Here is a 27,568-nt window from a genome sequence, read left to right on the forward strand (position 1 = left end):
CAGCAGCGAGAGCCGCTTCCGCCCTCTTTCGGTCACATGACGCGCGGTCCCCGGCCCGGCAGCCCTTACGGGAGCCCGATGGGGACAAGCAGGCCGTTCTTTGCGTCTTACCTGAGGACTGTGGTGCGGGCGCGCCACGCCGCTTAACCGCCCCCCGCCCGCGGGAGGCAACGCGAGGGTCCGGAGCGCGGCAGGAGCGGCGCGGCCGGGGCAGGCAGGGGTTCTCCGGCCGCCTTCCCGCTGCTCAGGGTGAGTACGGGCGGTCGGGGCCTGGCGGCAGCGTCTGCAGGTTATCCCGAGGGGGCTCTGCCCGGTGTGGGGCGTCCCCGGCTGCCGGGCAAGAGCTTGTACACCCCCGCCCTCGTAGCCGTCCGTCCCCTCAGCCTGTGTCGCGTGTCCCCTCCCCCGACCGTGTCTCCTCTCAGCCCTGTTCCCCCCCGCCACGGCCCCCGTGGCGCAGGGCCCCCTCCTGCCCCAGCCCCGCTCTTCGCCCCGTGCCTCCCCGCTTGCCTCAGCTCGCAGCTGCCTTCCGCGCCCCCCTCCCGCCCCAGCCTCGGGGGACCCCTTCGGCTCCCCGGGCGCTTCTGCCCGTCGCCCTGTTGGTGGCCGCCTCTTCCCTCCGGTGCCGGGTGTCGCTGCCTGACACCTGCCGCTGCCCGGTCTCGCACGCCCAGTGCTCCCGGCGTTCCCAGCTCTGTGTTCCCAGCGTGTTACTGGAAACGTTTTAGTAGCGGGACCAGTGCCACTTGCAGCCGCCTTCCACAGCTGGAGGTTGGCAGCGGCCCTGGACGCGTGTTTTGGAGACTGGACCGCTGAGGGGACTGACGGGACGCTCGGGGTGGTCGCAAGTGCCAAGGGAGCGCTTGAGCAGGCCGAGGGCTCCTGTGCTCTCCTGAGTGCCCGGTTCCCCTTTCACCTTCTTCTGACGTGAGCTGACTGGGTCTGTTGCCAAATGCTCTTAATGCTGTCACAACACGGTGAATATTTGGGTGTTTCAGAGAAATGGTTGTCAGACTGTGACAATTTTTTTCCTCCTAATGTTTCCAGTATTTTTTTCTATTAAAAAAAAAAAAAAAGTGTTTTGTGTTTAAAACCTTCAGCTGGAGTAAAACAAACTTGAAAGAATGCAGCCCTGTGTGTTTTGTGATCCCATAGCCTTGTTTATGTATAATAAATATTATAGAATCATAGAATTGTTTGGGTTGGAAAAGACCTTTAAGATCATCAAGTCGAACAGTTAACCTAGCACTGCCAAGTCCACCACTAAACCATGTCCCTAAGCACCTCATCCAAACATCTCTTAAATACCTCCAGGGATGGTGACTCAACCACTTCCCTGGGCAGCCTGTGCCAATGCTTGACAACCCTTTCAGTGAAGTAAAATTTCCTAATATCTAATCTAAACCTCCCCTGGAGCAGCCTGAGGCCATTTTCTCTCATCCTATCACTTGTTACCTGGGAGAAGAGACTGACCCCCACCTCTTGACAACCTCCTTTCAGGTAGTTGTAGAGAGCAATAAGGTCTCCCCTCAGCCTCTGCTTCTCCAGACTAAACAACCGCAGTTCCCTCAGCCACTCCTCATCAGACTTGTGCTCTAGACCCTTCACCAGCTTCACTGCCCTTCTCTGGACATGCTCCAGCACCTCAATGTCTTTCTTGTAGTGAGGGGCCCAAGACCAAACACAGTATTCAAAGTGTGGCTTCACCAGTGCCAAGTACAGGGGGACAATCAGTTCCCTAGTCCTGCTGCCCACACTGTTTCTGATACAAGACATATTTTTTTGTTCATGTTGTTCTTGTGCTAAGGAGAGGAGGTAATGTATTTTAAAAGTTCAACACATGTAACTGTACTATGCAGAACAGCTTTCAGCATTTAGCATACACCTAGCTCTCCTTTCCCTCAAATTATTCCATTAGTGCTTTGTTATTTCATAGCCTCTGATCCTGAATGCCTCTGTGTTCTATGTTCTGACAGTTTTAGGGTCCTATAATACATGTCCTTTACTTTAAGTCCTTCTCTTCCCCTTTTATTTGCCAAAGGGTATCTAGACACTTGCCAAAGGAGGACTTTGTAGCTTATGTGCACTTGAACAGACTAGCTGTAAAGCAGCCACATCAGGAACAAACAGTAATGTAGCTGGCGAAGTTACACTTCCTTCAGTGTAGGCTGTAAAACGTGCTCTGATCTCAGTGCTGGCACACCTATACTGTTACCAGTCCTCATCTTCATATATCTCAGATTTGGACTTGCACGCTGTGCATAACATTCCTGGTTGCAGCACAGATATGGCCAATGTCTGATTATTGCCAGAATGCTGACAAAAAGTCATCTTTCAGATTCATACGCATTGCTTCATCCCCGTCTCTTCTGTTGCTGTTCCTATTTAGGAGATGGGGAAGGAGGTACCCATATGTCTTTCTGAACACTTAAAATTCACCTTGTATAACTTCTGTTGCTCTCTCTTCCCTTATCGTCCTCTGGATTTTCTCCTTCCTTTCTCTCTTTCATTAAATGCCACTGATGCTCATTTGTGCTTCAGCTGCTCTCTGTCCTTTATTTATCCTGTATTTGTGATTGTATTTTTATTGTCTCATCATTCTCAGACTTCTTTTCTGTTATCATGCCTCTTTACAGCTACTTAGTTCTGTAAATATCAATTTTAAAGTCCTCCTTCTCCCTGATTTATTATTAATGTCTTCTGTAAAATGCTTCGTGTAACAAGAACATTGCAGAAAACATAACTGATTTCTCTTCTCTTTAAATAGTTGGGGGTTTTGTTAACAAGCCCCATTTAAATATTTTAAGTTTTCTGTTGCTGAAATCTCACCGTTTCTTGTTTTACTGTTCTCTTCTAAAAAGGGGTAAAAATTGAAATCACTTGGACAGAAAATACAATTCTCAATGATGCAAAGTAGATAAGAAGTAGGCAACAGTAGGAAGACATTGAGGTATTGTATCTATAGGTCCTTGGCAAATACAGCTAAACCCACGCAGTGATATTTGGTTTATAAATAGTGTATAAAGCAACTGTTCTAAGGCTGTCCTTTTTTGTGTGTGTTTTACCTTACCGCTGGAAAGCAGTTGTCATGCAGTCTTATGTACAAAAGCAATGCCAAACTTTAGGGAAGCTGTGGTGTAAACACTGCTGCAGTGTAGTGGTACTTGATTGTGAAAATTAGAGCTGTACAGGTATTTCAAAATGAGAAAGTGAACAAGCAGTGAAACACCTTTTGTCAAGTCTTGTGAGCAATAACTATTCTTTAAGCTGCTGCCAGTAGAGAGTCTGGGTACTTTAAGTTCTTAAAATTCGGTCTCTTTATTGACATTATGATTTTTACTCTTGTCGATCTGGAAATCCTTTACTGGTCATAGACCATGTTTTGAAATGAAAAGCACCTTTTGGAATGTGGAAATGTCAGAAGACTGTGTACTTTTTTCATGTCACTGGCTGATCTAGCCAATGTCTTGCAAGAGGGACAAATCTAGCTTGCAAAACCAAAGCGCAGGGACAAAAAAACTCCGAAGTCAAATCTTGAAGAAGTCAAGAATTTTGAAGTGACAGAGCTGCTTAAGCACCTCTTGAACTCTTATAAAGTTCCTTTACTTTCCAGTTCCTTTCACTTGATACATACAGACCATAAGAATTAATGTAGATGGATTAAATCTGCATCACTTCAGGTATTTCCTTTACTTTTTTTTTTTTTAAGGTTACATAGAACAGTGACCTTCTTGCCTTCTCCCTGACCCCCAGTGCTCCTACTGTGCTGCAGTGAGACTTTGAGATGAATGAGATTCTTTCATTTGATCTGTGGTGATAGGAAGTCCTGAAAATAACAGAGGACCCCAGGATTGATTGCCAAGTGGATCACATCTTGAATATACTAAATGAGTGCATTTAATATAGTGTTACACAATTCAGATCCTTCTGTGTGCTTCTTTCTGTTGTCTGAAGGTTACTATTAGTTTGAGGTTTTGTTGATAAATATGGAAAGTATTGTTTTTGAGTGATGGTGGGAGGAAAGGCTTGTGGTCTGTCTCACCTGCCACGTAGATGGTCTGCACCAAGGTTTTTTGTTCGCAAAGCTGCACGTTCAGTTTATGAAAGCACACACACAACAACAGATGTAGCCTTGCTGCCAAAAATAGTAAAAGAATGTAGTTGCAATTATAGTGGCAAACCCCGCCTTTTTGCCAGGATAGATTACTTCATTTAGGGAACTACTTCAAGCAATACCACTAAAAGAGTTCTTGCTGGAGTAAGCTATGCTTCCCATAGGCGAATTTGCCAGGAAAACTATATTTACATATTGTGTGTGTACATATATGCGTAGAAATATATATTTGTCTCAATCCTGACCTAAAAATAACCATTATCTCAGTCTGAGCTGTTGACAAGGCCCCCCAGCCATTGCCTGGAAGAAAAGTTTCTCACGACCGAGTATTCCTTGCAGCTCACAGTTTCCTCTGGGAGTCCCTTTCCAGCCCGCTCTAACTGCAGCTCCAGGATGTCTCTCTCTTAACCGAGCCCATAACCATAATCTCGGTGTGAGCCATCCACAAGGTCCACTAGCCACTGCCCAGGTGAACAACTTCTCTCAGCCATCAGAGTTCCCTTTCAAGCCCACATTTTCCATCAGCAGCCCCTTTCCAGCCTACCTCCAAGTGCAGCTCTCGGATTTCTTTTTCTCTCAACCTTAAACCTAACCTCAAAAAACCCAGTTATCTTGGTCTTTGTCTTCAATATGGCTCCCAGCAATTGCCATATTAGTAAGTTTATCACAGCCCAGTTTCTAGGAAATTCCCCCACTGCTTCATATGAAATTCCCCTCCTTTTCTAGGAAAATGTATATATAAAGTATTGGCAAACCCTTTTAAGTGTAAATAAAGTCTTGTTCTCTCTCTGCCCATCTTGCATCTGTTCTGCAAAAGTAAGATTTTCATTTACAGAAAAATTCAGGAGTGAGAAGTTTACAGAATTGCTTGTGATTGAGAATGGGTTATGAATATGCTAGGTTTTCAAGCTGATTTGACAGGCTGTTGATAAGGAACTTTGTCCTCATAAGATGGAGTGAGATCTGGGTGTCTGACAGCGAGCAGAAGGCTGTTGCCCAAGCTGAGCATTTTCTTTTGTTCTTCTACGTCAACATGCAGTCTTGTAAGACTTCATCCATTTTCTCAAATACCAGTACACTGGATCTGCGTAAATACAGATCAATATTTCAGATTATTTACCAATCCTGAATAGATTTCCTACCAATGCTGCCAATTCTTTTTGGTTTGTTTGTTTGTTTATTTTTCTTTTTCTGCCAGCCAGTGCAGGAATAGTACATTACATGCAGAATTTCTACTTTTTTTTGTCACAGCTCAATCTGAGGACCCTCAGTGCAGCTTTGAGCATTGCCTAAAGCATCACTTTGTTCTTCTGTCATTGCCCTCAACTTTCAGCTCCTTGTGACTACACTTCCTATGAATTTTATTGTATAATTGGTTTCTTTAAATAAGTCTGTTCAGTTAGGATCATCTACCACTCGCCTAATAATGAGAACAAAGAGTTTCCTTTATGCACTTTCTGCTGGTTTCCTATATTGCTATTAAAGCTTTTGGTTTTCTTTTGCCAGAATGAGTGGGGCTGCATTCCCATCTCCAGCTGCCGAGATGGCAGAAATTAATCGCCTTCAGTATGAAATGGAATACACCGAAGGAATCAGTCAGCGCATGAGGGTCCCAGAAAAACTCAAAGTAGCTCCTCAGAATGCTGACCTTGAGAAGGGCATCCAAGAAGGATTTCCAAATGCCAGTGTAACTATGCAGGTTCCAGAGCGGATTGTAGTGGCAGGTATGTCTGCATCTCAATAAAAGAAAAATAGGCGAAAATTTAAATTAGTTCCCCAAATTTCTGGATGGACAAAAATATAGATATATTTTTAAAAGAAAAACCTGCAAAATGCTTTCTGGTTTTCAAACAGTTATTGCTCATCAACTTTGACTTAGGAAGTTTCTTAAACTCTGAAAATGTTTCATGAGTAGTTTTAGGATAGCTTGTAGTCGAGACAGTTAACGAATGAATTATGAACAGGAAGTTTATTGCTCACTTTTCATCTTACTAAACTATTTCTGGAGAAAAAAAAATATTTATTGATTTACACCTGATTTTTCTTAATTAACTATAAGCTAAAGTAACTATAAAGTAACAACAGGTTTTGGGGATGTACGATATATTAGCCATGCAAAATGTGTTTTATTATAATCAGAATGCTAATTATGTTAAGGATCTGTCTATTATTTGGTGGACTCTATCAATACTTCTTTAGTATTTCTGATCATGGGCTTTACAGTGACAGACCAGGAACTGCTGAAGGCCTTATAATTTGCAAAATGTGTGACATGCATATATTTTATGCTTTGGAAGAGTGACATCTTCACATACCCATTCACCATATTTCTAAACAAATACACCTTTAATAGGACTGTCTTCAGATTAAAAGTGCCCTCACTTGCAGTAACAGTTGATGTTGCTCAGGATTACTCAGGATCATTGTTCTTGGAGAAACTGCTCAAATAAGTGTCAATAAATGTGGTATTTATGAGAGCTTTAACGATAGTTTTTAACATACAAGCCGTGTTGAAGAAAGGTATACGTAATTATTTGGCATAGTCAGAGGAAGTAACTGATGTGATATCTTTTTGAACTTCAGCATTAGTCCTCAGGCCTCAGAACAGCTTGCTTTCTATTGACAACTGATGTTCTTGCAGGTAATAGTGAAGACATTCCATTTTCCAGACCACCAGACCTTGACCTTCTTCAGTCTACTCCATTCAAACCACTGGCATTGAAAACTCCTCCCCGTGTTATTTCTCTTAGTGATCGACCACTAGATTTTTTGGACCTAGAAAAACCTCCACAGCAGACACCTCCAAATGAAGAGGCTAGTACTTATTTTGCTTTTTCCTTAGTTGAGAAGCATTCTACTAAAGAAAGTGAAATGACCAATGATGTCTCTACTGTGGTGCAGATCTACTTGGTGCTAACATAAGTTGGGAAAATATAAAAATATTTTTATTAGCACTGTCGTGGTTCTAATTATGACTTTGAAGTTCCATATTTTAACTGGCAGATGGCTAGGGGTTGCCATGCTCAGTAAGCTTACACAGTACTTACAAAAATAAAGTCATAATTAGAACTAGTCAAAATACTTTTAACAAAAAAATCCTTTTGATTGAAGAGAAAGCTGCAAGATTTTTTTTAATTTGCAGGTTATCAGAAAACAAACTAAGATTCTTTTAACATGTATAGTTAACCTTTGGAATTCATGGCCAGATGATATAACACCACATAGAATTAGTGAGTTTTAACAAACCTCTGAAAACCAACTTCAAAGAATGGTATAACATTGGCATCCAGGTGGATGATGTGTAATTGACATCTTAAAAACTGAAAAATATTTCTGAAGCTGCATATTCTATAGACTTATACAATACAGTAGAAATATATTTATCTCTGGTGATAGGAATTAATATTAAACATAATATTGCTTTCTTACATATTCAAAATTCTGTTTGTTCATACTTTTGGCATGAGATCATATGGATAGATAATGACAGGATTGCAGTAAGTTTGGACCTTGGTTTTACAAATACCAGCATCAGGTCCTGTCATCAGTTGTTTTCCTCCTAATCACTGTGAAACCCATGAAAACATGCCTTTGTATCTGAGGGCAGATCTAACTTACAAATCTCCAATGCAAGTTATCAAGTGTCTCCTGGAATTCCGTCTTTTATCTCCCTCCTTCTCCCCTTTTACGCAGGTCCGCTCAGTGGGAAGACTGAAGAGAGAACGTTCCATGAGTGAAAATGCTACTCGGCAGAATGGCCAGCTGGCCCGAAATGATTCCATGTGAGTAGAGCAACAGGGTGCAGGGACACAACTACAGCTTTGTTACATATTTCCTTTCTTCCTTATCTGCTTGTTATTTGTTTTTTCCAACTAATATTTTGTATGTTGTGGCAAGTACATAATTTTAAATATTATAAGGCCAGCATTTTTCTTAATTTCTCTGCTTTTTGTTTAGTGAAGTGACTCTTCTGTGAAGTATTTTCTTGCAGTGGATGGGTGGGAGTGTTTGTGGGCTCACAGTTGGTTTCACCAGTTATCGTGAATTGTTACTTCAGGAGATTTTTCAGTTTCTGAGCTGGTATAATATTTTTTTTTCCCTGAATTTTCAGGAAATTGAGTTCTTTGTGCATGAAAATGTTCCCGGTTCTCTCACTATTGATATTATGTAATGGTTTTCATTCATAGAAAATGGAATATGTGTATTTCTCATAAATATTAGAATAAGTAATTTTTCTTCGGTATCAATGTACTTAATGTATTGGAATCTGTGAGTATATATCTTAATCTTTTGAGACCAAAATGGCAAGTAGCATTTAGAATTGGAAACTTCATCTATTGATACCATCTGAGGTAGCAATTCTTACGGTGCTTTCTGAAGACATACAGGTCTGTATATTTTTATTAGATATGATAGTCTTTGATTAATCATGGTTTATTCTGAGTGACAGCATCTTTCCACCTGGCAATAACTGTTTTTGCAATGTAACACTTAAAACTCATATATAAAAGATTCCTAATACAGCTACCATAAAGAATACTTTCCCTTGTTGAAAGGATCTTAGATTTGAGACCTAAAAGATGAGATTAATCTGTCCCAATGTAGACTGTATAACACTATTGCTAAATCACCATAAACTTAATTTTCAGTACCTAGAGGGAAATAAGTGCATGACCTACTTAGGGTCTACCTATTTTTAGTCTAAAATAGATCAAGTGAATTATGTCCTAGAAATGTCTGTTATCTTCTATTTACAGCAGGGGCACTAGGAGGTACTATGTGTACTACATACCTGTCTACCTGTTTGTTAGTTTGTCTAAAATGGGTGAAATGTTCTCTGATGCATGTTCCAGACATGTTATAATTCTCCTCCTCTTCCTCCAGATCTTCATGGAAATATTGTTGTATATCTTCCTCTTCTTACTTAATCAGGCTTTTGGTTCATACAAGCTTACAGATTGCACATGTCTAGGTACTCAAGTCTTCTGTGTCATAGATATTCACTGAGCTGGTAAAACCAGATTCACATCCATAAGCTCCTGATCAGCTTGGTCTCCAAATGTTCTAGCAGCCTACTAAGAGCCCAAGTTCCCTGTGGTATCGATCATCCAGTTATGTCCTGTTGGACTGGTCATACTAGAATTTCACTGCAGGAATGGCCTTCACTTGCCTATCTGATAGTTTGCACATGATGCATGCTGGAATAGATGATCTTCATGAGATGGAAGCTGCTTGTGAAAAAGTTTACCCCTTTGATGTTACCAGCTCTGCTTTGCCAGTCTTTGATGTATTGGACTTAAAGGAAAACTAGATGGTATATGAATTCTTGCGATTCCTGGAAATCACTTTATCCTTGCTCCCCAGGTTAGTCTGGTCTTCTGAAAGTCATGGGCTGTGTCTGCCCAGCCAGCCATCTGAGAAACTGGCAAGATCAGCTCTGACTGGATGTATCCAGTTGCTGTAAGATTTCTCACATATGTTTGGACTTCTTGAATCCAAAAATCATAAATCTGTAAAACTCACCTGTGTGCTTTGCTGTCACTCAGTAGCTATATATAGAATTTCTGGTTTAAAATGGTCTGAATATTATTTGCTGTCACAGTTTATTAATCTACTAGTAGTCCTTCAGAGGCTTAGCAATAAAATACGAATCTGTAAATTGAAAAAGGATGTGATCAATGAACATATACCTGGTAGCTTGCGTGACTCAGTTTATCATTTACAAAAGCCAGGAAATTATGACACATCTGAAGATTAGTTTTCCTCTCTTGATGCCCATGCTAGTGCCTGCATAATATCTGTCAAATAAATTAAAATTCTGATGCCGAGCAGTTTCCATTGTGAGTGTCTTTTAGGAAAATTATATAAACTTTAGATCGATCCAGGATCTCTCTCTTTTGTTTGTATGAAAAATAACAGCTAGCTAATATTGAGCCTGCAGTATCTGTGCTCTCTGCTGCCCATGTGGAAGAAGCTGTCTTTCTTCACTGCAGCATTCCACACTTCCTGACCTGCAGATAACGTATTTTAGTAGAACTTCATTTGTCTCTTGTCCTCTCAAGTACTTGTTTTCTTATGACAGAAGTTATGCTGAGCCTAATGTATAGATCATCTGCTTTGAAATCATTGAGGTTCCTAGAAATTGCTTCTTTTTCTGTCATTATTTCTTCTTCTGACTCAGTGTGATCCAAAAAAAATAACTTTGAACATACTGTGGCATTCTCAGTGATGCTGAGTCTGGCATTTCTCCCTCATACAGGTTTTGTCAATCTCCAAGTAGAGAATGTGACTATGTACCTGGCTAACTCTCAAGAGAAAGTTATGTGAATTCAGATTACGAAAACACTATGTTCAAGGTGGAACTTGTATGGCTCACACAAATGCAGGAAAGCCAAGTCTTTTGTACTTGGTGAAAAAGGTATCTCTTGGCTCTTGTTTCCTCACAATTTAGGCCCACAGGACATAGACTGTAAACTGCAAAAAAAATTGCAAGTTTCATGTAAATAAAACCAGAAGTAGCGATTCTACAAACAAAGTTGATAAGGTGGCATTCTGTTTTCACTGTGGAGAGAAGCTACCCATGTGGAACTGTTATTGTATAGCTCAAAATAGGCAATACAAGCAAACCAACCTGCTTGATGTAAATTATGCTACCTCAGATGGTACTGGGTATCACCTAGCTCATAGACTACTATTTCTATTAGAAGTTCTTGGTAAATGTGATGCATGTCTTCTAAGTTAAGCTTTCTTGTTGATAAATTAGACCATTTTAGTAGATAAATTCTACAACAAATGTATTCTGTGCACTACAGAAAATGTAATTGTACACCTGTTACCTCATTTCTGTCACGCTGAAATTTCTTTACCATCTAGAAATATTATTTTTTTTCCAGTGGTACAAAAACACAAGAAACCAGCTGCTCCTAAAGTTCTTATTTCCAGTGTTGTTGGCTGAAAGAAATAATCTTTGTTCTAATTACTGTAATGATACATTGCTGCTTCATCAAAACTGGCTTGACTTTTAAGTTCATATCATTTCTAAGTAGTTTACTTCTGCAGTAACAAATACTATGGTACTCTAACTTGACAAAGATCAGCTCTTTATCCCTGTACTTGTGTGAGTCTGTTTCACATCTTCAAATAGGAAGGAGTCCATGTTTTACTTCAAATACTTAATTCCTATCCAAAAAATATATTTTTTTTTTAAATGCTTGTTTCTCTTACCTTCTTGGTTCAACTTCCTGATAGGCATGATAGTCTACTCGGATGCTGTGATGAGGACCCCATTGAAAAGGCACATGGTGCACTGCCTTTTAAAACCTTTGTTTTCTAAATAGAACTATAATACTCAAGTTTTAATCTGGAACATTGTTGTCCTCCTTGGACAAAATGTTCAGATGTAGTGCGCAAAATTCCAGTGCTTGACCTACAAAGTGACAAAATTAAACATCCTGGAATAGATTGTCAGATTGAAGCAAAAGAATTGGCTGGGCTCCCTATCACAGTGTTCTCTACATGGTACAAATAGTTGTTTCTTTTCTGTTGTTTTTCTCTTCTTGTCATCCAGTTGCATGCAGAGACAGTTCCAAGAATTTTTTGGGAGTTGGGCTTCACTAAAGACAGTAATTCTCAAATGTTTTAAAAAAACTGAGACTAACAAGTAGGCACCTGCTTCTACAATAACTATCTATCTGCGTAGCAATAATGACAGCTCTCTAAATTACAATCCCTCTATTTATAAGGATGCTTACTTAAAAGATTACAATTATTATTCAAGGTGGCACAGATCAGATACTGTCCCAAGAAATAAAATGCCACGGTTCCAGTCACTTCTTTCAACTAAGGATTGCACGTAAGCCTAAATGTTACCTGGTATATGAAAATCAAGAGTGTGTTTAATTATGTAGCTCTCTGCAATACTAATTTTCTGACTAAGTATCTGTAGTTTAGAATATAAAATTTGAAACAGCCTTTGCTACACTGGATGTGTGGTTTCTAATTTTGCTTCAGGGTTTCTCAAACTTTGCCAAATCGTTTCCCTGTGTAAAGAACATAGGGAAAAATACCTGGCGGCAAAAGGAAAGAGACAGCTTCAACTAAGAACTGATTGGTAAAGAAAAACTAAATTTCAAAATAGATTTAGTTTGTTTGATTCTTTGTTCTTTGGCTGTTTTTGAATAGCTGGAGAAACAAAGCTTTTTGTTGGCCATTGCCAGCCAATGTTGAATGCAGGGACTCCACTTCTGCATTGGAAGTCAACAAACCACCACAAGTGCATGGAAAAGGGGACAGCATTTAATTTTTTTTCTGCTCCAGCCTTTCCCTTAGAAAAGCACATCTCTCTAGAGAGTTCAGTTTCACAGTTTGAGAAATTCTGTTCTTCATGCAAGTTGTGGGGGAAAAGATAATGGTGTCCACGTCTTTAATGAGAATACAGTCTGTCTATGTGGTTGAATTTAAAGTAACCTTGATTAGTTAAATCTGTTTACCTCTCATTTGATACTTCCAGAACAGAGAAATATCTGAAATAAACCCTGTGTACATCACAAATGTTTTGAGAAGGTTTAGGGGAGATTACTGCTAAGCTAAAAACTCTGCATATAGTAGAATGTTACTGTGCTCTTCAGTAGTAATTTCTGTAATTCCATGTTGTTTGTTTTGGTTCCAAACTCTGGAATTGACTGGTGTTTGTAACCAGGGAGTGCTAAAATAAGTGGCTGGAGCTGTATATAAGAATTCTTTTCAGAAATTTGAAACAAAATTACACCTAGGACTAAGACCATTTAACTACAAATGCAGGAGAGAAGGGGGATAGCCACAGTGTCTAATGATAAGTAGTCATACTAAATGTTAGAGAATTTTCCTTATGTTAGAGGTTTTTTTTCTTATGTCATCTTTGATGATTTGTATATCAGATATTTGCTTCATAGTATTTCTTCTCCATGGTCTCTGACATAGTCCAAAGGACTACCACATGTTTACAGGACAATAATTTTGAATCCTGAAAAAGGAGGATAGAAGAAAAATTTGGCTTCTTATTTGGTTTTTCTCCCCGCCCCCATAGTCCTTAATCCTGACATTTGAGCCCTTCATAGAATTATTCTCACTTCAGACAGAAAGGAAGAGAGAGGTCTCTCAAACTATGCACTTTAGAAGGCTATTAAAATTAGCAATAGCCTTTATGGAGAAAATTTGAGTAATTTCATGTAGCTGTACAGTTTAGCTCATATCCAGGAGCAAATAGATTTAAATAATCTCTTAAATAATTAAATAATTTAAGAAACTAAATATTCTCTTAAGTAAGAATTAAATAATATCTTTAAATGAATGAAGTAATCTCTTGAAACTGCCTTTTCTTACAAGCCACCTATAACACAATGAGCATAAAGTAGTCCAGGGACTAGACCATGGGGTTAGGAATTACCTGGTTCTGAAGTCCACCTTGATTTTTCCTTATTGTATACACTTTCCATTTAATCAGCACATGTAACTTTCTTCTAGAGAATTTTGTGCAGCTTTAGTTAAATAGTTGTTTGGATTTTTTTTCAGTATCTACAAAAGACTTTGTATGCCAATAACATTACTGTGGTATTTACAGTAATACCATTCTGGACAACAGGAATTCCACAATATCTTCTAGTTTGCAATATGTCTAAATACTGTTTGTTACATTTTTTTAAGCTGTCTTTCAGCCTATTCTGTAAATCTCTGAAGTGATGAACAGGAAAAATTACTTTTAATATAAAACATACTATGAGTTCAAGCCTTCACCTCTTCCCTCATTTCCCTCAAGCCAGCAAATCCACAAACAAGTAGAAATTCTCATAAATTCACTTTAGTGGCAATATTTCCATACCTGCCCCTGCTTCTTGATATTTTTCTAGTGAATATTGGCATTTCCAGTGCAATTCAAGAGTAAAATGTGTGGATGTGACCACTACCATTGACTGCAAGTAGAAGTCATCATTAATGTACAAGAAAGATGGATCCTACAAGTCTTGGAGAACGATAAAAGCTGTAAAGAAGTGAAGTAGATGTTTATTGATGTCTCCTTCTCCTTTTTACTTTCTCTTGTCCAAATGTGCTCTACAGCAGCATGAAAAGATATTTGCAGTTTAGGTAATAAATAATGACCAATATCAGTCAAGCACCAGCCACTGCTGTCTTTGCATGTCTTTTGAAACACAGGATGGCTGAACTTTTCTGTGGGTGAGGTGACATCCATGTAACATGCTTTGAATCTGTCTTTTCAATTGAATTTTCTTTCTTACTCAGTTTTGTGATCTTGGTGCCAGCCAGTCACAGAGCAACTCTATTCAAAATAAGAGTATCCATAGAATTATGACCCATCTAGACCTTATCCAAATATGAAACCAGCTTCCAAGCACTCAGCCACTAATGCTTTGCTTAATTTCTTAAAAATGCCAAAAGTGGGAAGATTGGAATGCTAACTCCAGAAACTGTTGGAGCAAAGCAGAAATGGCAAGATCAAAGGAAATATGTTGAATTATGGATGCTAATCTTGGAATAAAAACTATCCCAAGATGTAAAGGGTACAGTGACTCACACTTTGCTTTGCATTTGTGTTAATATTTACAATTAAGTTAACACGAATTACTTCCTATTAAAAAAGCATCTCACCTTTAATTAAAGTTCCTGATTTAAAAAAAAAAAAAAAATTAAAAATATCTTGATGTGTGAAGGACAATGTGAATAAAGTCAGGTTGAATGTAAAGAAACACAAGCAAATCAAAGGCAGTTTATCAAAGCTATTTTCTGTCTGATAGAGATGAGGTTTGTATAATCGAAATGGTCGTGTTTGAATTTCAATCCTGTGTATTTTAAATAATATTTTTGCATCATAGTCAAAAACTCAGAGCATGTAATTTGTTGTCACTAGGATATGAATTCTGTGCTTTTTTTGGAATTTCTTCAAGTTGCCTTTAAACTCTGTTCACATGCAAATCAAAATACTATCTTGATCTTTAGTCATATCTTGAAGAAGAATTTTTGTTGAAGAGGCTCTGTGTGAGATTCTCCTTATTGAAAAAGGCTTGTGTTTTGAAAGAGATTATGGGTAGGATTTTTTTGAAATGCCAATGTTTGTAAAAACTTTTCTCATTGACGTCAGTGAGGACTTGAATACTGACTTCAACAGGCACAGATTTAGCTGACAAGGACTTTCTAAAACTAACTTGTATAACAGATCAAAACTGTGTCCTTGAATTATTACTTGCGTTTGTTTCTGAAGAACATATATAAATGTAGCTAATGATCCCTACACTACTAGAATTTGGGAGTGTTACCTTATAGTGGTGGGAGAAGGGTAAACCAAAAGCAAGCAATAAGCATTTTGGAATGGGGTCTATCTGAAAAGCTTTTTTTAATTTAAAATCTGACTATAGTATTTCTCTCTTCATTTATTATGCTTGTACAAACAGTGTGACACCATCACTGCAACAGGCTCGTGTCTGTCCTCCCAATATGTTACCTGAAGATGGAACTAATCTTTACTCTGCTCGTGGCATTTTGTCGTTTATCCAGTCTTCCACTCGTAGGGCTTACCAGCAGGTCTTGGATGTGCTGGATGAAAACCGCAGGTGATTGGTTGTCACTGATTCTGCCAGCTTTTGCTGCTTTTTTTTTTTTTCCTCCTTTTTAGTAGAATTTGGTTTCTGTTTACAAAATAATGAGATGAAATTATCTGCTTTTGCTTTCCTTTGCTTTCACTATTCATAAGCAATGTAATTGTCCAAAATTCACATTTCAAAATGCTTCTGTTTCAGTCAAATACAGCATTGTTTTGATTTCCTTCCAAATAAAAATCAAACTAGGAAGTGTTAGTCTTTGACTTCAAGGGATTTTGCTGTTCCCAGATTGTCAGTGTTTTCTGCAATTAATACTTGACCTTGAGCCTGCAAATTTATTAGCCTTGTCTTCTGCTTTTCTGTTGGTGAGCAATGGTGCAAATCAATAAGATTGGGTTGATGTTGTCATAAAGCATTAAAACAAATGTGCAGAAACAGGGTAGAATATTATGCAAGGCATTGCAGACACTGCTTTTGATAACATGGCAAGACTTTAGTCTGTTACAGTTTATATCAGGAATAGTTATCTCTGGTTGATACATGACTGATGGTGCCCACTTTGCTGGATGCTGAGAGTAAGAAAGGCAATGTATACTGAGAAGCTGGTTGCTCCTCTGATTAATGCTGTCTCTGTTTTTATGGATAAGGTGATACTTTGAGAGCTAATGAGCCAACACAAGCCTCATGGCAATCAGTCACCATCCCTGGAGGTATTTGAAAGACGTGTAGACGTGGTGCTTAGGGACATGGCTTAGAGGTGGACTTGGCAGTGTTAGGTTAGCTATTGGACTTGATGATCTTAATGGTCTTTTCCAGCCTAAATGATTCTGTGATTTCCAATTCCTTTAGTGGAGTTTTGCCCACTTGATGTATCCTTGGACTGTTTTGATTTGGCACTTCTAAGCATTATGAGAATGGCATGTTTAACACTACAAAAACATTTATAAAGACTAATAATGGCAAGGTGAATTTACCAAAAGCAATTTTCATTTCAGGAGTATGCTAGCACAGAGGTTCAGGTAAAAATTGCACACAGTTAGTCTCTACAGTGTAGGGCTAGCCAAGACCTCTAGGGCTTGCCAAGAGGTCGAATTAGAGGAGACAATTGGCAAGAACGTTGGGAGGAACTGCTCATTCCTCCTGCAGCCCTTCAGTGTGGCCTGTGCTAGGAAGTGCTTTGAAATTTGCCCTCTGCCTCTGGTTGCTAATATCCCAGCAGCAGTCTTAATATTTTGTAGTGTGAAGTTAAATGATTTGCTTTCTAGTTGTTTTGGTAATAAAATGTGACTATCAAGCCAATCTTATTGTGAATGTCTGTGTGTTTGCAGTCACTTTTCAAACTGGCACCTCCCGTAGCTCACTATGTTTGCTGACCTGACAGTATGTATATTAACATTCCTGAATTGTATAGAACTCCAGTCTTGCTGGCCTTTATGTTCTTAACCTGGGACTTAAAAAAGCAAACAAAAAACCAAAAAGAAATTAGCTGCATAGTTCCCCTTGAAATTCCGCAAGTTGGATGCTTAACCCTGACTCTGAAATTCTAGGCTGTAGCTGTTAAAATTTTGATGCCTGTCAACAGCTGGACAGCAATACCTTTTTTCCTTGTCAATATTAAAAATCACATGGAATTACAAGTTCGTTTTGTTTTACAAAATCAAAGCTCCCAGATCAGGAGGAATTCTGCTATCTGTGAATAATAGGATTTACAGATACTGTGCCAAGAGTTCTTGTTAAAATATAGACTGACATTCTAGCCCTTTCCCCAGTTTGCAGTGAAGCTAACAGGTTTTATTCCTGGCTTCCACTAGGCATGTTCTTGCCCATGTTTTCTTGGATTCTGGAAAACATACATATATGCATGCATACACTTTCAACTTACTTCAATTATCAGAAAATTTCTAGGGTTCTGAATACTTCAAAAGCTGCATTACTCTTCCTGGTTTGGGTTAATTTTTGAGGTGTTCTTACTAACCTTCCTAGAAGAAATGGGAAACCTGTTTCTAATCACCGATGAACAAATAGGTACCAAAAAAATGAACTTTTCAATAAGATGAAAGTGTATTCTTTGTGGTTGGGTGTTTAGATACCCACCATTACTCTACAGCTGGCGTAGGAATGTGAAATTTGGATGATCCACTTGCATGGTTGCAAAATATTGTTCATTTTAAATTGCTCCAAACCTGCACTCTGTTCTTTTGCTCTGTGTAATGTGCTTTGTATCTCAAAACCTTATCTATTTTAACATTATATACTTAATACTAGAAGAGATCTTTTAAAATGAACAAGATCTGACTATGTGTTACTCACTGGAAATATTTTTTACTTGTTTCATGGCTTGCCTTTTTTTTTTTCCCCAAAATATTTTCCAGTCTACTAAAACTGCTAACGGTAGGTACTGATTGTACTGCTGCAGATAACAAATTATGCCTAGTTTAGCCAGCACTGCTCGCATTATGGGTTATTTAAATGGGCAACAATTTAATGATCACTGTTTACACTGTCTGTTTACTCTTGCATTTCCTTCAGCTTGGACAAGGACAGTAGGTCAGTTTGGTTTTCCAGTTCTAACCATTTTTCTGTTTCAATTTCTGTCGAATGACTGTAGGGCTTATACCTAGCGTCTTTTAAAGACTGATCTTTTATGCTCTAGGCAACAAAAAAACAAAAAAAAGCCCTACATTTAAGGAGATTTTAGTGATGTCTTAAATGCAGGAAAAAAGGCAATTTCATATCTGAATAGAGTTGTGTCGAAATCTGTACTTTATCTGAACACTTCATCTCTTGGGTCAATACCTTTTTTATTTAGGAGAAAAAAAGTATGGAAATTTATTACTATTTCCTTTCTTCAGGATAGCCCTTTCTAAAGAGCCACTATCCTTCTTAAATGCCAAACTTCACCCACATAATCATATGTTGAGGTGTTATGAGATCACTTTTTATATTAAGCAAGTTAATGATATTTTTCATGGTAGAAATAAAATGGGATGTGAGTTAAGACCATCAAAGAGGGCTACACATGACTTTGGATTGGGGTAATATAGTTCAGAAGAAAATTAAATGCGTCTGCAAATGTGAAGGAGCCTGGGAAAAAGAGGAGCTTATTGCTTTATTGAAGTAACCACTTATAGCACCGAGACAAGTGAGGAGAGCGGTTTCATCCAGTCACTGATTCTTCAATGCACCAATCATTTCTGTACTTTAGAAGCTGAGCTTCTTACCCAGTTTACGTCCAGAACACATCCATAAAGTCCTAGTGCTCATTCTTACGGCCTTTCTGAGATTTCCAGAGGTGTTTTAAAGTACAGTGAGAGGTGAACATAGCTGCTACCTCTGCTGAACAAAGAGAATGTGCTGGCCTTAGTCCCCTGTGTGCATGCACAGAAACAATGGAAGTTGGATCCAGGTACCTAGATTGTCCACACCTTGTTGTTTTCCTCCCAGACCATGTGTTTATGATTGCATCATTACTGTGGTATTTCCACTGCATTCTCTGCTCTAAGCAGAGGAAGACAGACCAGATTAATTTGGTCATTGCCTTATTGCCTGTCTTCCCACTGTTATTAAATTGTATTACTCTGCATTCCCTTCATGTTTCAGGCTGCCACTGTGTTTGCAGTGAAATAGTTAAGTGTTGAGTATACATGGCCTCGGAGTTATGGCTTCTTCTGATCATGTATTAATGCTTAGGATGGAATTGACAGAAGTAGCCAGAAAATTCAAAGTTTTAATGTACTCTTACTCAGTTTTTTAAAGAAGGCCATGTATTTAATAGCTTGACTACATTATACTTGTGCATTCTGTATTTACCAAAAAACTTGCTGCTGATTTTGGGGTAAGGTGATCTTAGTTATGAGGCAACTGTGATCTATATAATGAATTTTGTTGTTGATATATAAAACCAAGCAAGTAAAAAGTGTGGGAGAGGCAGGGGAATAGTCTGGTGATCCTTTTGGGTCCACCTGTAAAGAAATAAAATGTGAACTGCAAAGAAAAGGAAGAAATCATGTGCAGCTTCTTAACAGCCTGGCTGTGTTGGGAAGTGGGATTAAAGACTTGTCTTTAGTTTAGATTGAGTTCCTGATTTGCACAGATCCCAGAGTGCTCTAGTTTTGTTCCTTGCTGTAGCCCTCAGCTACTTCCAAGCCTGTAGCTTTCCTTGGGAAGGGTAGTGTGAATTAGTTAGTATTGATTAGTTCTACAACAGCTGTAAAATTTTGCCACAAAATACCACAGAGGCCAAGAGTTCAGAGATCATTTGAGACTTACCGTTCTCCTTACACAAAATCCAAACGTTGTCCTGTGTCAGATGGCGTGGGAAATGCCTGCTGGGTACTGACAAGTTGGCATTCACATATCTGCCAATTAATTACAGGTGACTTATGTTTGCCGAGAAATTCTGTGACCTGTTCTATAGCTGCTGTTTGCTGAACTTCTTATGCTTTCTTAAAGTATTTAGTTGTAGCATCTGTCAGACTAGACTTTAGACTAGCTGAATTATTTCTCTGATTAAAAAATAGGAATACCTTTTTTGATAACTTTCTGCAAGACCTCATGCATTTAGGTAAGAATATTCTTTTATTGTATGTATTGGGAATGGGGGTTTCTGTTTTGTAAAACACATCATACTGGCTTATCTCACATGCTAGACGGAAAAACTGTGGTATGCACTTACAGTGCTGATTAGAGTAGGACCTAGTCCCAGTAAGTATTGTATCGGGTAGCAGAGTTTGCTAAGGCTCCAGGCTCCTAAGGATCCTGATCGTTTAAAATTAAACTAGTGGTTGTGGTATTTTTGCATGGTTCTTGCTCGTTTTCAGGCCAGGCCACAGTGTCCTCCCGGCCACCTCAGCACCAAGCCTCTGCCTCCTATATGTGCTTGCTGTAAAGATATTCATACCTGCATTCTCTTTGTCTTTAATTTTATAGCCTGGAGTATACATGGGTTAAATGCATGGTACAAGTACCTCCTGTTGGCATTGGGAAAATGGACGAAATTGAAAAAAGGTCTCAGGCTCTTGAACACTTTGTTACACATCATAGATGTGGAACACTAATGCTTCATTACCAGAGGGACTAAAAAGACATAGTACCAGCTTTGTCAGAAGGTACTGCTGGTATTCACGTATTCTGTAAACAGGGACACAGTAACTTCTTATTGCAAAGTTAATGTATATTATATAGTTGCAGCAATTTAAAAAGTTCTACCTTTTCTTCCTCTCTGCCTAAAAAGAAAAGGAAAAGAAACTGAAAGAGCAACACTTATAAGGATGTTCATACCATCTACTCAAAGCTTTTAGTCACTTCTTCCTGGAGAGAGCTATCTCTCTTCAGACTATATATGGCCCTTAGGCTACTAGCCCAGGTTTTCTGAATTACATCTAGCATAGATGAATAACGAAAAGACAAATCTTCCCTTTCCCTAGAGGGAGGAGAGGATGATTAAAAAGACTTTTATAAGCATGTGTAGATACATTTTTTTCAGTTGTTGTTGGGTGGGGTTTTGGTTTGGGGGGGAGGGGTTTATTTTAAACCTGAGATTTCCCATGGTTATTTTATAAGGCTGATAACCTCCACCCAAATCTCTGTTCCAACAGTTTGTCTTCCATAAATGAACCTATATATATCATCAAAACTTTGCCTACATGTCTTAGCTGCATAAACATTCAGTGTTGATTAAATTTGAATAAGAGAAATATGAAAGTGCAATTTACAACAAAATAAATAGATACTATATTGTATTGAAACATTATACAATATAAGTGGAAGTATTTTGATGTTCCTTTGTTCTGTGTGTTTTACCTCTTATCTCTGTTTGTCATTTCCTGTTTCTGTCATGTCCTTTCTATCTACAAAAACCTGCTGTAGGCCAGTGTTACGTGGTGGGTCAGCTGCTACCACTTCCTCTAACCCTCATCATGACAACACCAGGTAAAGAGTATTTGTTTGTTAGTCATGAGCCACTAATTTAGATTCTAAAATTCAGAAGTCTGTTTCCCTATTTCTAGTGTCCTTATTTTAAAACAATGCTCATTTCTATCCTCCCTCTCAACTCTTGAGATATTTCAGGCCTGTATTCCTTACCCATCCAAGTCACCTACAAAGACCTTACTTGTCTAATAGATACAATGTGCTGCAGAATTCTAACTCAAAGTAATGTGCGAGGGGAGGCTCTTAAATTACATTAGCAGTATACTTCAAGTATTTTCTATTTAGTGGTGAGTTTCATATTTTTATTGCTAGAAAATTTGGCCTTGCACCACCTTATTTTTTCCAGGTCTTCTCAGTAACGTGCCTGTGATTGTTAGTTGTAGCTGGATGCCTTGTCACTGCCATTATCTTGGCAGACTGACATCATTTCAGTGGAACTGGATATAAGATTGACACGTATTCTCATGGTCAGGATGAAGGAAAAAAAATAGTCCTTCCACATCTGTTGTTCTTATTTACTACTACACTTCTGTGTTTTCATTGAAGTGGAGATTACATTTGTGCTTAAGTATATACTGGATTCAAGCAGGTGATTCTCCTCTAACTCAGGAATTCAGTTTTTGTAATGGTCCAGGAGATTATCCCAAGGGATTTCTTGCTGGTAACCCTCTTGATTTAATACCTGGAATGGTTTGGAAGTTGGTAGAGCAGCAGTGATATACTGTGACTTTATATTAAATTTATGTGACCTGGGAAGGATGTGTGCCCATCTCACTGAAATTATGAGCCTCTATGCTTTTCCCAAGAGATGGTGAGAGACAGCTCTGCTGTGGATCTGGTGGGATTTTCTAATTTTTTTACCATCTACTACAAATCAAAAAAATGGCTACAGAAAGACCCTCCTCAGAAATCTCTTTGGTTTTCAGAGGACCTGTAGTAGTAAGGAAAACTTGATTTATTTTTGTGTGTGTGCAAAGCTTCAGACTTTTTCTAACAGTAGAAAAGTTCAAATTGTTTTATAATTAACTTGGGTTTATTTTAAATTACCTTTGCTGAGTTAGCAATGTGAGCTTCACAGCACTGAGGAAATAAAAAAAAAAAAACCACCAACAGTTTCAGTCTTTTCAATGTTGTCCAAACTGAAAGAACTACAAGTAGTAAATAGCATAAATTATAGTTAAGTGAATGTTTGAAGTCTCCTTAGAATAAAATATTTATAATAGCTTTAATGAGAAAATCTTTTTCTAACAAAAGGAGTTGCCAAAACTTTTTTTTTTGTCCCATACTGTGTTTTTGAAACAGCTATGACTGTTGACAGACAATTGCTTATGTGACTGTTCCCTTACTAAAAGCTGTTTTTATCCTGATCTCACCTGGAGAAGGTTTCCCTCTCCCTGTATACCCTTCAACCCAAAAAACCACAGATCAAAATGTAATTAACTTCCTATCTTTTATACAGTGTTGCTCAAGGATCTCATTGTTATCTAAGTCCAGACTAATGCAACTCTCATCTAGAAACAGCAGTTCTTTTTTAGAAACAATATATTAATGAACAATGATACAGGGAAACTTTTGACAAGTTGTCTGTTGGGGCAGGGAGGTTGCCTGAGCTGAGGGCATTCTACAGACGTTTGCTGAAAGTGATGAAAGAACATGCAGTGCAAAAGTAGTATCTGCACTTAAGTGCATTCTGCAAGCTTCAGGAATTCTACTCGTATTCATGTTAGTCAAAGTTGACCATTAACTGTCATTAAATGCTAAACATTCTTTTAGGTGTATTCTGTTGCGAATTTGGTAACCTTGACATTGTTTTGTTCCATTTCCTAAGCTGTTTGCAGCAGTTGTTCATATGTCCTAATGAGAAAGCAAGTCAAGGGGAACTAATATTGGAAACTGGGGTTTTAAGATAGGAAGTGAGAAACTCAGTGGTAGGTGCAGCATCAGGAACTACTTTTACCTGTTAGTTGTTGGAAAAGAATCTGGTTAAGAGGTAGCATTTGGATGATCAAAACACATACTTTATGTAGACTTTTTGCCACTTCCCAGCTGATAATAAATGTGCCATATTTAATTCACTTGCCCTGGAGTTAGAATAATGCTTTCTCTGAATCGCCACATTAAGAAAACTGAGAGGTGCTCTGGGAACAAACTTTCTAATGCATGCAAAGTTCAGCAAGCAGTGACTCCGCACTAGACTCTTTATTTGCAAGGTTCTTTGCCTAAAATACTGACATTAATGTGACTGAGATCATTAATCTCAGTAAGTGTCCGCTTGGGATATTTAAGTAGGTACCGAGCATAAGACACCCAATTCTTTCCAAGTCTTCATTTGGTTATTTCTAATCTGTTGCCAGGTCTCTTGCAACTTTGGCATTTTAGCTCAGGCAATTTTCAGGTTTCGTTAATCAGTTAAATAACTGGAAACAGTCTTTTGAGAGACCAAGTGACAGCAAGAAGTCTGTCTGCGTGGAGAATCTTCAAAAATATTTAAGTGTGGAGAGCAATAATCCCAGATTCAGTCAAGCACCTACCCACTTCATATGTGTTTGTGCTTTATTCAGTTAGGTTCCTATTGATATAGACGACTCTGTAAAAGCTGGAAAAAAAGTTTTATAATTCTTCTCTCCATCACCACCAAAAAATACATCTACTGTATGTTGATAAAATGTGGTACTTGCTAATCTTTGCATGGATGAGACAGCTAAGCTATCTCCCTTATTTGATAGATATGGTCTTTCCAACTTGGACACTACGCTTGAGGGAACACCAGATGACATGACAGTTGTAGATGCTGCTTCCTTAAGAAGACAGGTATGTAAAGCACAGTAATTGATAATATTAAGAAAAAGCTGTAGTGGTAAAATGGGGGAACAGGTTTTCTGTGTGGCTGCAAAGGTATCCATAACAGATATGATGAGAGATCCTCTCTGTACCCCTGCTGGACTGCCCTCACATATGCTGTATTGTTCTGGGAATCTGGAGAGTCAGACTCCATTTCTGTTCCTACTTACTAGGGACAGCAAGATCCCATCACTAGCGATTGAAGATAGAAAGTCAAATTATCAAGTGTTTAAAATCTATCTGTCTGAGATACTAATTTTACATGGCTATTCAAGGCTTCTAGAAAGACTGGCAACTTTTAATGAAGTTTTAAAAGCCTTTATTTATTTTTAGATAATCAAACTTAATCGCCGTCTACAACTTCTGGAAGAAGAAAACAAAGAGCGTGCTAAAAGGGAAATGATCATGTATTCGATTACTGTAGCTTTTTGGCTACTCAATAGCTGGCTTTGGTTTCGGCGCTAGACATGGCTATTGGAAAGATTTAATAGTTGAAAATACAATTTGCGAAATTCTTTGTTTCTGTTTCTGAACTGTATGCTGTTTTATAATTTATACACTGGAAACTTCCACCACAGATAAAGGCTATAGAATTGCAGTGTTAAAGGGACACCTTGTTGTTCAGTTATAATGTATTTAATAGATTTGCATTGCAAATACTTGCAGTATCCTCCTTTGCATGCTTCAATGTAAATATGGATCAGCCGATATGAAGTTTGCTTCATGCAATGTAAGGACAGTGATCTACAGGAATAACCACTGGATATTTTGTTGTGGTGGGAAGAGAACAAATGGAATGGGTTTGGACAAAATATAAAAACAAAGGAGTAAAAAGTAGTTTTTATTGTTCTGTTGTTAGATGCAATTAAACATGATTGCAGTAGTTTTCCTTTAGTCTGAGTAATTTGAGGTGTGCCATATTCAAGGAGTGTGTCCTGTTTCATGAGTATGTTCCTTGTTTAAGCACATGTTCAGGTCAAATAATAAAAGGTATTCTTTGCTAACATGCAGATTGTCCAGAGGTGTGTAATATGTAATTTTTTTTAGCTTTAATTTTGAAGATGTTTTTCTATAAAATACATTTTTAAGCAAGTCAAGTCTATGAGTGATCAAAAGATTATGGAGTACGAGATACTGATATATATTTAATAAAACTCTCTCTCAAGAAAAATTCCCAAACCATTGTTTAATATTATTTTAAGAAAATTTATTTGAGGGTTCATCTAAACTATCAGTCTTTGAAGTAAGTAGTAGTGATGGACTGAACAACTCAAAAGTAGCAGGTGGGCATCCAATAGCCTGCTACAGGCTACCATCCCCCGCATGTTGTGGGATTGTTCTTGGTGCGTGTGGTGAGTACGCAGGTATGGGAAGCTAGCCTGGTGTCCCCACGTACCGTTTAAACACCCCACGTTTAAACACCAGTTTAAACATCCCCTGTTCAGTCCCACAATCTACTACATTTTTTGTGGCTACTATCTGAGGGAGTGCTGAGCCTCACACAGTGCTGCTGGGGAGACCTTAGCCTCCCTGCGAATTAGTGGCTTCCTGCCCCTGTATGGCTGCAGCTGCCACTTCCACTCATGCACAGTGCTGTAGCAGCCACAACCCCTTCCCTGGGGGGCATATGAAACAACTAATAGTGTCAGTGTATGAGAGAATGTGCAATGATATCAAAACAATGCTTCAAAGGGGACCTTTCCTAGAACAGCTAGACCTAGACCACTGTGCAGGACCATTTCTGGGCTGTAAAAGTACAGAGACTGGTGAAGAGGTGATGGTACCCAACGGCTGCAGAAGAGAAGGACCTGGGGCCTCTTTCAGCAATGTCCTCGGCTCACCCTGCAGCAGCAGAGGCCACGGAACAGTACCAGGGCTACCTTTGTGCAGAGAGACCCTCACCAGCTGGGGGGGTGACTGGCACTCCTGGGCAGCCGGTGGCTGCACGCTCGGGTTTGGCGGTGGTGGAGCAGCACCCTGGTAAGGACAGGTTGTTCACGGAGCAGCAGCACGAGAAGCCCCGAGGATTTTGATATGTATGCTGCTGAGTGCCTGGTTAAGGAATGCTGCTCTCATACATTTCATGTGCTATCAAGTTAAATAGGGTGTTGTACCCGGTGTTATGTGGCTTTTGCACTATTGTACAGGCTGCTGTGCCTGCTTCCTTGCGCTTTTCTGGATTTGGCTGTTGCGTGTATTGTTTTTGAGCTTTGTTCACCGTTTGTTACGTGACTCCATTGGCTATTCAGGGCATTTGCTGTGCATGTTTTCTTACCGTGAATGTTGAAAGTGTGTGCCTTTGTCTCTTAGTGAAAGACAATACAAAGGGAAGGGCCTGCTTTGCACATTTTCTGTATTTTCACTGATTTTATACCGTGACCTTTAAGCTAAAGGTGTACTGTATGAACTCTGATGATGCAAACGAGGGTTAGAGCGACTAGTTCACAGAGTTGTATGGGTAATAGGAAAAAATAAAGCTTCTTTTAAGGGAACAGACGTGGTCTTGCAAGTGGAAATGAAACCCAAATAACAGATAAAGAGCACATTTTAAAAACATCTCAAACTGTGCACTGTGGCGGCTGAGCGGTTAGTGGAAGAAAACTACATGGAGTGGATTCCTGGCAGAAGCGGGTGGGGGCAGAGGCCCGGCCAGCGCACGCCCCGCCTCGGCAGGTGAGACTTGCACAACTCCTGCATCGCCCCGTAGCGGGACGCCCGACACTGCTGCCTTCGGGCACGTTCGGCGGGGGATGCTGGCTTGCGACTCGCTGCAACTGAAGGAGCTGCCAGCTCATAGATCAAGACGCGGCTTTGCTCGAGGCTTCCCAGGGGCCCTTTCCCCGAGAGCTGGCGGGAGCCCGGCCAGATGGTCGCGGACCGGAGCCGCCGCTCCCCACTCGCGTGCCGCAATGCCCCTACGGCCCGACCCGGGACGCGGAGCCCCGGCGCTGCAGCTCCCCGCTTCCCGTGGCCAGGGCGGGGGCGGCTCTGTCGGCTGCGGCCCCCGCCTCACGGCTGCGCCCCCGCGGCGGCCGCTCCCAGCATGCAGCGCGGCCCGCCGGGAGCGGTAGTCGCGAGGGTGGTTTTCGCCGCT

The 27,568-nt window shown here is 39.5% G+C and overlaps 1 protein-coding gene across 8 annotated transcripts; it reads left to right on the forward strand.

Moving 5' to 3' along the window:
• Window positions 1–27,551, forward strand: MFF (mitochondrial fission factor). Of its 8 annotated transcripts, none has more exons than XM_072866692.1 (9): window positions 1–249; window positions 5,621–5,838; window positions 6,756–6,928; window positions 7,808–7,896; window positions 11,892–11,966; window positions 15,556–15,714; window positions 21,571–21,633; window positions 24,360–24,444; window positions 24,791–24,914. In XM_072866692.1, the coding sequence occupies exons 2-9, from the start codon at window positions 5,622–5,624 to the stop codon at window positions 24,809–24,811; spliced, it is 882 nt and encodes a 293-aa protein (XP_072722793.1). In that variant the 5' UTR covers window positions 1–249; window position 5,621; the 3' UTR covers window positions 24,812–24,914. The 8 variants fall into 8 exon arrangements, with proteins under 8 accessions (XP_072722793.1, XP_072722790.1, XP_072722791.1 ...); XM_072866689.1 differs by having other exon boundaries at window positions 5–249; window positions 24,808–27,551; XM_072866690.1 differs by lacking the exon at window positions 21,571–21,633 and having other exon boundaries at window positions 8–249; window positions 24,808–27,551.
• The last annotated feature ends 17 nt before the right edge of the window (window positions 27,552–27,568 follow it).

This window comes from Ciconia boyciana, chromosome 7 (genome assembly GCF_034638445.1).
Source record: "Ciconia boyciana chromosome 7, ASM3463844v1, whole genome shotgun sequence".
In the NCBI taxonomy this organism is placed as follows: Eukaryota; Metazoa; Chordata; class Aves; order Ciconiiformes; family Ciconiidae; genus Ciconia; species Ciconia boyciana.